General features: G+C 38.6%; 1 protein-coding gene across 1 annotated transcript in view; it reads right to left on the bottom strand.

Moving 5' to 3' along the window:
- ADAMTS18 (ADAM metallopeptidase with thrombospondin type 1 motif 18) overlaps window positions 1-12,906 on the bottom strand; it is a 78,739-nt gene that overhangs the window by 34,925 nt on the left and 30,908 nt on the right. Inside the window, exons 6-10 of the mRNA XM_015814757.1 lie at window positions 10,924-11,007; window positions 8,678-8,837; window positions 6,964-7,069; window positions 1,013-1,150; window positions 749-902 (exon numbers count right to left, since the gene is read on the bottom strand). Coding sequence (XP_015670243.1) covers window positions 749-902; window positions 1,013-1,150; window positions 6,964-7,069; window positions 8,678-8,837; window positions 10,924-11,007 — 642 coding nt within the window. The remainder of the gene's footprint in view (window positions 1-748; window positions 903-1,012; window positions 1,151-6,963; window positions 7,070-8,677; window positions 8,838-10,923; window positions 11,008-12,906) is intronic.

The raw sequence follows: 12,906 nt of genomic DNA, 5'->3' as shown, positions 1-12,906 counted from the left end.
TTCCAAGAGTTCCATTCTTTGAGAAACAGTAGGATGCATGCAATATATATTGTAAAGCATTTTACTATATATTCTATTGTTTTGTTCTTCTGTTTTTAATAGGTTGTAAGGTTATAACTTGTCAAAATGGCTCAGCAGGTGGCAGCACCTAGCTGACCTTGGCTGATCTCAGAAGCTAAACAGGATCAAAACTCATTAGCCCTTGGGGGAGAGGCTTCCTGAGAATCTGTTGTTGGCTAGACCAAGAGTTGACCCAAACATCTGTAATTTTGTGAAGAAAGCTGCCCAAATGCCCTGACCAGGAGTCACGTTGGACTGAATGGATCTTCCTCTTGACCTACCAGTTGTATCTACATAACCTCAAAACTGAGCTCCATTCCCACGATTGACAGGTGCCATGAATGAATTGGGAAACCGAGGCATTCCTATTCCCCAATCCTCATCTTCCTCCACAACACAAGGACACACAGACATTGTATATTCTCTACAATTACAATTTGCTTCCTGTAAGCCCCATCCTTTTCCTGCAGCTACCGTCGACCATCTTGACTTCCAACCAAAGCCATACCTTCAAAGCAAGCCATTTTAAGATTTAGAAACCGTGAAGACCCTGGAGCGGCTTGGAACCCCTCCATTCATTCATAAACCTCTTGCTAAGATCTCATTGTTCTTCTGCGGTGCAAGTTCTAACGGTGTCAGGAAACTGCAATTTTTTTAAAAAAAAAAAATCCCCACGTCGATTAAGTACCTTCACGAAACTCAAGTTGCAGAGTTTTGCTTTTGCTCCAAATTGCCATTTGCATTGTGTGTCGGCATCGTAGATCTGTCCTGGGAGTTTATCTGGATACTTGTATTGTCCAGCTTGTTTGGGCTCATCTATCAGACACGCTGCCTGAGCAGTGCTGTGAAAAAGAGAAGCAACCACTTAAACCTTTGCTCTTCCCAAAAAACAAAACAAAACTGGTCCCAGATTTCAGATTTAAAAAATGCAATTCTCTAAGCTTGGACTTACTTGAGAAACTTGTTAAGGTACTGTCGGCTACACACTGACCATGAAAACACTCCATTGTTGCCTATGAGAGTGGGAGACATGATGTTACCTTCAGCTTTTCGACATGGGTTTCCTTCTCCGTCGTGAATCATGCCAAAACTGGGCACGCCAGGAAAAAAAAGAAAAGAAATCGATTAATTACAGCACCAAGGCCAGACACAGTAGAATATTTAATAGTAGAACTGCTACCTACTTGTATATATGTTTAATAAAAAGATAACTAGAGTCAGATCTAAGAAATAATTAAGAACAGCTATCATAAAATAAAACAGAAGAAAAATGCAACCATACGAAGCTTCAAACTTAATGGTGCAGTCTACTGTAGGGATGGTAGCAACTTGGAAGAAGATAGCATTCACTAGATACAGCAATCTGTAATAAAAACTTACTATACACATGGTTAGAGAAAATTACTAAAAAAACATAAAGATTTTAAGCCAGAACTATTTTTGTTAGGCATAATTGTAGGAAATTATGAGAAAGAGTGTATATATCTAATTTTACATGTTTTAACTGTAGAACTGTATTCGCTCAACATTGGAAAAATGAAGATTTACCAACGGAGGAAGAGTTAATTAAAAAAAATTTAGATTGTGCAGAAATGGATAGATTGACATTGAAAAGGAAAGAGAAAGAAGATTCAGTTTATTTTAGAACATGGGACACCTTTTATCAGTGGCTAGAAAAACGTGCATACACACACACACACACACACACTGGGTGATCTAAGATCACAATAATTTAAGACCAACATTCTGTCTTGTGAACTAACTTACTGACTTAAAACATGAGAATGATCTATTAGGCCTTTGAAATGGTAGTGGAAAAACTGAAGTTCGATCCAACCATCCTTGATGTTTCAAAAATATTGGGGTTGTGCCAGCCACAGTCAAATTTGTTGAAAGAGGAGTGATGTGTGAAGTTAAATAAATGCTTTGCAGATGACTAAGCATTTATTTATCTTTAAATACTCCATATTATTTTGCAGAGCCAGTGGTGACTATTGACACAAAACAGCCATCTCGGTGATGGAATCTGGACTTTAGCATTTCTTTTCAAAGAAGATTTGCTTGCCCCATTAATCTTTTGCCATCTGAAGCCATTAACAGGGCAAGACCTTACTGCTGCAAAATGTATTTGAGACAGAGATCAATTGGCTTATGCTCATAGAGCATTAGAGTCCTACTGTTGTTAATGCAATACTCACATTCTTTTAGTGTTATTCTATATCTTCTCCTTTCCCCCCAAACAGCCTTTTCAATGTCTTAGAGATGGAAAAGTTGGAAAGAGGGGAATAAATGAATGATTTTGATTTTTTTAAAATCATCTGCCTTCTTCTGAATGTTGCTACATCTATAGGTTGTTGCTTCCCAGACTTAGTTCAGTGACTTAAAAGAGGGATCTGTGGGGCCCTTGGTGCTCTCGGAGCTTGGTGGTTTTCTTGCAGACATTTCATTACCAAACTAGGTAACATCATCCATGCTGATGTTATCTAGTTTGGTAATGAAGCATCCGCAAGAAAACCACCAAGCTCAGAAAATACTATCAACCCCACAGTACAGTCCTGAGCTAAATATTTTCTCTATTGTTGATTAAATGGGAAGTCCCTAAGGAGGAATGCTTTTTTTCCTTGGTCCCATGAAAAAGAAGCAGGAAGAAATAGAATGAATCTTTTCCAGGACTGTCCACAGTGACACTGACCCACCAGAAATGAAAATAAAAGTGAGGAAGTGGTGATAAAATTGTGTCCCTGCCAACAGCTTGTATGACTGATCCTTCATGGTTTGCATATGGAGTAGTGTTACCAAAGTTAGTGTTTCTCAACTACATCAATTTTAAGATATGTGGGCTTCAACTCTCCAAATTTTCATGCTGGTTGGGGAATTCTAAGAGTTGAAGTCCAGCCGTCTTAAAATTGTTGCAGTTGAGAAATACCGATCTAAGAGAAGGGATGGTGGCCTCGTTCATACAAATATAGCCACAGTTTCTGCCATTTTCTAAGAGAATCAATCATTTTAATGAAGGAATCTCCATCACTGTTATCCACCCCCCCAAGTTGGATAAAGAATTTTGGGATATTACCGATGCCTCCTTCCAGTTTTTCCATTTTTAAGTCTCCAGCTTCCATAATTGGATTCAACCTCATTGGTTGAATTTCCAAAGAAAAATGCTCTGATAAAACTTGCATGATCTATTTAAAGAAAAAAAAACCTACCTATAATTGTTTCAAACGTTCTCTCCCCTCCACAATTACTGTCTGACTGCTAATAGGATCATTAGGCAGCCCTTCTAAAGGACTGTCTGCCTCTAGGCAACTGAAGTCCATGGCTGCCAATTTCCCATATTATTCAGCTGAAAAGGCGCACGCTTGGACAAACGACAATGGGGGGGATTTCCTAGCAGTTATTGGCAAATGAATGAACTTCAGTCTTTCCAAGATACTTTTTTTTTTTTGGAAGGCATTTCATAAATGCTTCCTGTCCGGATATCAACAATTATATGAAAGAGAAAGTTAGGAAAGAGGAGGAAAAGGAGAACAAAAATCTCAGAAAGAATGTTATTTACTGTGCACTCATCAAAACAGAAGATTTTAATGCAAAATCATGAAAAATGTATTGCATAATTCTTTTTTATTCTCACTGAACTCGGTCTACTATATATAGGGAGGAGCTCTGTCTCCTGTAACTCTCATTAATTTTAATAAGGGTACTGAAGGATAATAACATTATATTCTAAGGTCAAAATGGCACCCCCTGGATGGCTTTGGAGCAGTGATTCTCCCTCAGTCCAGGGAAAAAAGGAGAAGGGAATATTATGGAGAGTGACTTGATCTTCTGGAGAAAAGCTAGAGAAAGCTTTTAAATCTTTTAAAAGTTTCTCTAGCTTTTCTCCAGAAGATCAAGTCACTGTCCATCATATTCCCTTCTCCTTTTAAAGCCAGCATACTTCAATGTTGGGGACGAAAAATAATGCACCATTCTGTACGCAGAATTGAATGATGTGAGATGTAAGCAATCATTAACCGTATGTCTCAAAAAAGAGGAAGCAGACCACCTATATAATATCTGCAAAGAACTATGACTGCAAAGAAGCATGACTGCAAATAAATATAATCCTTCCAACCCCCCCCCCCCCATCCAATCAGAACTGATGAAGCTTCTTGGGTGAAAAGCAAAATGTCTTCGTCCTCAAGTCCAGTTGACTTTTGAAAAAACACCTTTGAGACAACCATGACCTGGATGACATGAGAATCTCCACAGACATCTTCTAACAAGGTGGATATCCATACAACCTCATTGAATATTCAATCCATTATAGCTCAACTGACACAAGCTATGAAAATGTTAACACTGCCAGACAGCAAAACCATTTCAAAAACAACTGACAGTCTATTACAATCACATCACCAAAGCATACAAACCAACTAACCCCTTAAGCAAATCAAAAGAGCCAGTAGCCCCAGAAGAAAAAAACAGGAGTCATCTAAAACATATAACAAAAAGACTATAACAAGCAGAAGACTAGCAGAGCACATCCCTGAACATCAGCTAACAGTCAGAAGACAAATTCTTAATTTCACAACATATGGACAGATTTAAGAATAGTATCAACTGAGAAACTGAGAGCATCCTACTAAATAAATTTAAAAAAAGCTAGGGAAGTCCTGGGAACTTGGTACAGACAAATGAGCCATCTATAGGCACATAGAAATAAATAACATTTACATAACATTCAAAATAGATAACAAAAAATCTAAAAAGGAAATGAAAAGACCAGAACACTTCCTGTCCAGCAATTCACACCCATATAACCAGGGATTAACACCAGATAAACAATGAAGGAGTAAACAACAGACTAATCAAGGAATCACTAAGGAGATAACAACATTTCCACCAGTTCTGTTAGTTAGGGCAAGTTATGTCCTTAGGCATTCAATTGCTAGCCTTTCTTTTTATGTACTACAAGCGTGTAAAAACTGGAACTCAATCAAACTATAAAAAAGGAATATGAGTTAAAGAAAAACCACATATAAAAATGTCCCAGCCTCATTGCTAAGTAGGTCATTCCTTTAACGGTGTACAAATTGGATACATAGAGAAATACATGGCTGAATCTCTGGATAATCCCTGTTTTTAATGACCTTACCTCTGGATTAACATCTCTCTTCGCTTTCTCTCACCCTGTACCTTTTTTGGTGATTGTGTCTCACGGTTTTGGCCTGTCCGTTTGTTTTTGTCACTTATCTACTTGGTGATCTGATCCACAGACCCATGAAGGGACCAACCAATCGCTATTATCATAATCTTACTCTGAGCAAAGAAGGGTAGAATTATATCACAACAGGATTAACCAATCAGTGCTGATTAAGCAGAGTTTTGAAACAGGGGGAAAAATGATTCTGAGAAGAAAGTTGTGGACATGCTCCAGTTGTAACCAGTGTTTGTCCTCCATAATTCTGCCCCTCTCCCTACCCTACCCCCCCCTCACAAAAGAGCGCACATCTCAATTCAAAAGGTCCAAGGACTGAATTCTGACATTCGTTTTTTATGGTTCGCCTCCCACCCACCCACCCACCGAAACAACGCCTGGCAAAAATTAGCACTGGGTCAGGATTAGTCTTTTAATTCCTCATTTCCTTTCAGATGAGGAGAAATCAGTCAAAGGGCCACTCATGCAAACAGGAGGTCAGAGCCAGTCTTCCACTCTGTATTTACACAGTCAGGTCTGAATAGCTCGGAACAGCTCATGCAGAATTGGGGATTCACCTAGCTGCATGTGAAGCTTGGCTGTTGATAAAAAAGGATGAGCTGAATGGAGCTGTCAACCAACAAAGGAGAGTTTCTGAGTGGGAGGCATTTCTGTAGAGCCTCCTCACAAAAGGACCTTTGGGTTTAATCTTGATACCAAAGTCAACGTTAGATGCTACAGAACCCATGGGAATGCAAAGGCAGGAAGAACCTTCGCTTGTTTGAATGTGTCCCTTGCTAGTCCTTATCATAAACACTAAGTGGAAAACAATAGATATTAAAATCTAAAAATGTGCAATAAAATGCATTCAAAATAGCCACGTGACTGCAAGGACTACAACGCAACCCCTTCCAATGTGGGAAGATTTCATCCAGCATCTTCAGATAATCATTGATTAATCTTTGTTCAATACATTTCCATCAACTCCAGCCGTCAAAGATAATAGATATTTTGTTTTTTAAAAAATAGCCGGGGTCTATTCAGGAAAGGCTTTTAGAAAAACAGTCAAACAAATATTCCAATATTCTGAATAATAAAACAAATCTCTCAATAAACATGTATGCTGTAAACCGAATCCAGATCTGATAATCAAGTCTATAATTCACAATTTTATTCTTATCAAATGCTTGGCAAACTAAGAGAACACATATCAAACGCATCCTCTATGCTGCTAGAGAATCAAATTCATAGTGAAAAGACCATTGCATTTGTGAGAAAGAAGTCCCAACTGACTTTTCTTTAAAATTGGGAAGACATGTCCAAGTCCATATTTTTCCAGATGTTGATGCCTCCCCCAAGGTCCTATCAATATTTGGAGGCAAAGTGCCTCTTTTGGGCAGCCCCTACCTAAATATTATGCTAGGCTTTCAGACACCAATTTTGAGTTTTAACTATCCTCTCCCAATCAAGGGCAGAAAATTGTAACCTTGGTGATGTTACTACATTTCTCTGTATTCTTTGGCGATTAAAGATATTGCTTTCTCTTATAATGTCATTATAAGAGGCAATAAAACCCTATGACCAGATCTTCAATACCAAAATTTACATCAAACTGAGCATTAACAGCCTAGAGCACCATGTCAAGATACCAAGATTAAAATGAATCAAAAGCATTTATTTTTGATACATTTGGTAGGGATAAAAATGCGTGAGAAATTGCTTACTTGTGTCCAGATTCATGGGCAATAGTAAACGCCAAACCAAGGCCAGTATCTTCATTGATGGTGCAACTGCGGTATTTGCTGCACATTCCACTGATTGGAGCAAAGCCTGCCAGGAAATTATAAGAAATAGGAAGCACAGTGGAGGAAAAGAATGAGATTATAAAAAGTACTGCATTCTGCTGCATAACTTTATGCAAATTAAGGCCACGTTTTAGAGGCTGAACATTCACGGCATATTTTGTTTCCTCCCGTAAAAGGAACAGACAGACATGGAAATAATGGGGCCAATCCAAGATAAATTTATCTTGTCTGCAACAGCTGGCCTGCAAAACTAACACAAGCTCATTTTCTCTGCTGACTCAACATCAGTCTAGGTCAGCTGGGAAAATGGTTTCAAAAAGAGATGCCAATTCTTTTCTGAAAGTCAGCCAGGAGGAATTAAGAATGATTGGCTAGCGATATTTCCAAAATCTAAAACAACAGCACTGGGAAGCTTCCTAAGCACAGTGGCCATTAAAATGGGATGTTTCTCTTGCCCAGATAATTCTTCTTTGGGGATCTCATTTATGTTGCCCCAAATCCTACTGTTAATATCGAAGGAAAAAATAAAAGTTGGAGATCAATTTGATTTTTTTATCATCTGTATTTTCCTATTGGTTTGCCTTGGGGTTTTGATTAGACATGCATAGAGAGGTTTAATGTTACCTCATGCTACTATAAATATAAATATATATATATAATCCCATCTCATGTAGTCTTGAGCCTAATACCCCTTCTCTTCTCTATATTCAGAATATTTAAAATATTGAAACAATAGATGAACTTTAATATTAAAGTTAATTATTATTATTAATAAAATAATATTAAAATTAATAAAAAATATTGACATTAATATCATGTATAGTTTTGAACATGAGCTTGGGACTATCTATAGGAGCATAGATGTAAAGGACTGTTCAGAATAGACGGACAGAAAGTTATCCAGAATAACAATCCTTAGTACCAACTAAGCCAACCACATTTCTCCTTCTTCAAACTATCTGCATGTTTGGTATTGATTGGCTAACTGCAACAGCAACTCCTGTTAATCTACCAATTATATTTCAGTGTTCAGTAAAACAAGATTTTGGCTGATGAATTCGGAAGCCAATGGGGAATGGAATGGAGTGGAGTGGAGTGGAGTGGAGTGGAGTGGAGTGGAGTGGAGTGGAGTAGAGTAGAGTAGAGTAGAGTAGAGTAGAGTAGAATAGAATAGAATAGAATAGAATAGAATAGAATAGAATAGAATAGAATAGAATAGAATAGAATTACGGAATGGAATAGAATAGAATGCTAGGATGTGATGTGATGTGATGGGATAGGATAGGATAGGATAGGATAGGATAGGATAGGATAGGATAGGATAGGATAGGATAGGATAGGATAGGATGGGACCCTGGAGGTCTTCTAATCCAACCCCTTGCTCAAGCAGAACTACACATCATTTTGGGGTCCTTGGTGCTTTTTGAGCTTGGTGGCTTTCCTGCAGACGTTTCATTACCAAACTAACTAATATCATCAATGTATTAGTTCGGTAGTGAAAATGTCTGCAGAAAGCCCACCAAGCTCAGGGAGCACTAAGGATCCCACAGTTGAACCGTGAGCTACAAATATTCCCTTCCATCAATAGATCATTTGCCATCCATGTTCCCATGAGATATTTTCTCTGTCTTACCTAAAGTGTCACAAGGCTCGTTCTTCCAGGAGCAAATATCAAATCCAGTAAGCAAGATAGCATGATCGTGCCTTTTCCCATTCTTTCCAACCAAAGCTGACTGCCATTGGCAAAAACTGTTCAGTGACTGGTCTGCATGGTGGTTGATCACTAGTCCCCCCTATAGAAAAATTACAGTTGATCACAAAAGTTAAACCCCAGTAACAAGCGAAAGGAGAAATTCTAGGGAGGCAATGAAAAGTAGACAGAGAACAGCACGCATTTGCACGTGCTTTTCACTGTTAAGAACAATGCCATTTAGGATTCAGCATTCTGAAGGCCGTCTTTTTCGAACATAGAATCATAAGGGATCTCAGAGGTCTTCTAGTCCAACCCCTTGCTGAAGGCAGAAGAGTTTATACCATGCTGGAGAAATTGTTGTCCAATCTCTTCTTGAAAACCTCCAGTGATGGAGTACCCACAAATCCAGGAGGCATGCTGTTCCACTGATCTCAATGTCAGGAAATTTTTCCTTACTTCTAGGCTGGATTTCCATTTAACAAGCTTCTACCCATTATTTCTTGGACTACCCTCTGGTGCTTTGGAGAGTACTGTCATTCAATCACATTTTCTCTTTTCATTTGTTTATATTTAGCTTATACCTTGTCATATTTTTTTAATCTATCAAAAACCATACTTGAAAGGCTGCCAAATTAATTGTCAACTGCTACCTCGGTCACCTATTATGATAGACAAATTCAATTATATGTATATAATACCAAGGCATGCTGCCAGAATATACACGCATCTCTCTATTATTAAATTAGATAGAAAAGGGGCTTGCTATTTTAGCATTCTGATGAGAAATCTTTTCTGTCTAGTATTTTTAGTATTAGTTTAAAAACTTTATGACAATAGAGCAGAAACCAGTAGCAGCCCTTAGATAATAGAGCATGGGCAACTTTTTTTTTAAAGCCATGTAACCTTTAAAGGCAAATTGTTGAGTAAAGCTAAATGAAACATGGTCTTCAACCACTGCAGAGAAAAATATATATTTGATATCTTACTTAAATAAGGAACAACATCACACAAACAAGTTCTCTCTCTCTCTCTATCTATCTAACTCTCTCTTCTCTTTCTATCTCTTTCTATCTCTCTAACTCTCTCTCTTTCTCTCTCTCTTTCTCTCTCTCTTTCTCTCTCTAACTCTCTCGCTTCTCTCCTTCTCTCTCTTTCTATCTATCTAACTCTCACTCTCTCTCTTCTCTCTCTCTCTCTCTCTTTCTCTATCTATCTATCTATCTATCTATCTATCTATCTATCTATCTATCTAACTAACTCTCCTCTTTCTCTCTCTTTCTATCTCTCTAACTCTCTCTCTTCTCTCTTTCTTTCTCTCTCTTTCTTTCTCTCTCTTTCTCTCTTTAACTCTCTCTCGCTTCTCTCTTTCTCTCTCTTTCTATCTATCTCTCTAACTCTCTCTCTCTCTTCTCTCTCTCTCTCTCTCTTTCTCTATCTATCTATCTATCTATCTATCTATCTATCTAACTCTCTATTTCTCTCTTTTCTCTCTCTCTCTCTCTCTCTCTCAGACATCATGGGTGTTAAACTGAGGCCCAGCTTCAGTGCTTTCGTCTTTCTGGAGCCCTTTATTGATTTGATTTTGAAGAAGACTATTAGCCTATCATACTTAGCATAATACAACCCCACTCACATTTTTCAGATTCAGTTTGAGGAATGAAACCAAGGGGAAAGGAAGATGAGGAAAAGGAGGGATAACATCACATGGGAACATACTCTCGAGAATCAATGGACTGCTGTTAAAAAGCCACAGAAAAAGAAAGAACACTTGCAAATATCATAGAGGAAATACACATAGATATTCCCTTCCATTTCTAAATAGGGAGGCAAGTTTCCTCTTAAAGCAAGGTAGTGTTAGAAAGAGAATTAAGAAGGGCCCATTTTGGTGTACTCCCGATAAAGGAAGAACTAAAATATCTACAGATCCATTCTATAACTTTATCCCTTGCAAATTTTTTCCCTTGTAATAATTCTGGCTAAACAAAATTTTGTTAGAAACTAGGTTTCTGGGTTACTGTTATGAATTTGACAATCACTGTGTTTATTGCATATGGTTCATAAACTCAAGAGAATCACCATGAAAATAAATTCTTCAGAGCAATTTCTTATATAACGGGCTTGTGTGTGAGCCTCAGTGCCTAACCCTTAGCTTTATGTAAAACACATTCTGACCAAAACTAACTTACAGGTTCTTGCTCCAAAAGAAGAAGGCTGACAACAACGATATTGATGTCACTTCCAATTGTACCATCCTTGAAAAGACTTGAGACCTGTGAAAAGATTAACATGGCAAAAGAAGATAAGGAGAGGAAAAAAAGTGGTTGGCAAGCAAAACTGATAGGAAGATTAAATTCACTCCTGACACAACTATGAGATTAAAATAGAAATGGACAACTGAAGGCTTGAGGGTCACATGGAACACATCCTCTCTTTGTTTGGGCCCCATCAAAAATTGTGCAGGAAAAATTGTGTGGTAAGCCAGTATAATTCAAAGATACTTTGGTAAACATGAGGAAGAGTGGGGGGGGGGGCATTAGTGAGAAAATGTGAAAATATCTCAACAATATAATCTAATAAATCTAATCAAATAGAAGCAAGATTGACTCGTTGGCATTCCTAATTCTTGATGGAAACTCCAACAGACCATGTAAATATGGACAATGGAGGACAACTATTATCGGAGAAAAAGGAATCACAAAAAACTTTCCTCTCAGTTTTGCAAATTAGAGTGGTTAATTAAAATAACTGTCTTAGCCTGGTTCCTACTGCACATTTGATTTTGATTTAACGTGTTACGGATGCCCCAACTACTGCATTTGACTATCCAGCTTTAAAGTTTTGGTTATCATATAAATTATCTAACCAATTGGGGTTGACAATTAAACACATCATGGCTTCATAGAGCAACATGGCTCAATGCCGTTTCTGAATCTTAGAAAGCCACTGCAAAAGAAGGAATCAACTGCCGAAGATGATCTTGAATAGGTAAGTTCATAAGACAAGACAGAGATCCTTCAGAAGTCAGCAAGAGTGTTATAGCCTAAGACCGGATCTTTAAATTCCTTCTGCAAACAGTCTAGGAGCCAGGAAATAATATACCTTGGGGGTCTCTTCTCTACTGAACTTCAGGCTTTATGCACCCTACTGATTAATGAAGGGTACCAGTAGCTGTGTCTACTGCCAAAGAAGCAAAGATGCACTCCCGGCTCCTGCTAACACAAGCGAGGAGAAAGGTCAGGAGGGGGAAAAAGGGAACAAGTTCACAACCTCATTTCCTTCCTCACTTTGAAGCAAAGCGTAAACACTCAAGCAAGGCCACAGCATTGATGGCATTGTGCGATTTAATCTGACATGACAATGTGGCTTGTTTGTATCAATGCTGGGCATGGACCCAGTCCTCTTGCAGAAAGAAATGGCCTACGAAAGCTCTAAGCATTATCTTCTATCCACTTTTATTGCTGCAAGATCATCAGGTAAATATTAACTGAGCCTCTTTCAAAGAGCCCCCCCTCTTCTTGAAAAGGTGTATGTTTGAAACACACAAATAACTATTATTACAATGAATAATAATGCTCCTGGGCACTATGCCCTGGTCACCTCCCAGATGGACTGCTGTAACACACTCTAAATTAGCTGCTTTTGATCTGGCGCGTCTGATGCAAAATGCAGTGGCATGGGCAGTTACGCATGCTTCAAGAGCTGCATGCATTACACCTCTGCTTCCCAAGCTGCATTGGTTACCAAGCTGCTTCCAGATCCAACTCAAGGTGCTGGTTATGACTTTTAAAGACCTAGGTGGCATGGGAGAGTTTTTGAGGGACCACCTCTCCCCAGTGACATCTACCTATCCCATCAGGTCCAGCAGAAGAGGCGTGTTACGGGTCCGGTCAGTCTGGGACTTTCATTGGGAGAATTCTAGCAGGAAAATCTTCTTGCTGTAACCTCTGCCCTGATGAACAACATTCTCCCAGAGGTGAAGCTGACCAAACCCAGTTAGCCTTCCAGTAATGAGCGCAGGGATGTCATGATAGAGTGGAGCATGTTGGATGGCTACATCCTTGTCTTTTTACTCTGCTGTATATATTTTGTTTTATATTTGCCACCCATAGTCACTATGTGAGATGGGTAGGTAGGTAGGTAGGTAGGTAGGTACGTAGGTAGGTAGGTAG

The sequence above is a fragment of the Protobothrops mucrosquamatus genome, unplaced genomic scaffold (genome assembly GCF_001527695.2).
Source record: "Protobothrops mucrosquamatus isolate PMUCROS unplaced genomic scaffold, P.Mucros_1.0 scaffold281, whole genome shotgun sequence".
Taxonomy (NCBI): Eukaryota; Metazoa; Chordata; class Lepidosauria; order Squamata; family Viperidae; genus Protobothrops; species Protobothrops mucrosquamatus.
This window is presented reverse-complemented; position numbering and strand designations above follow the sequence as displayed.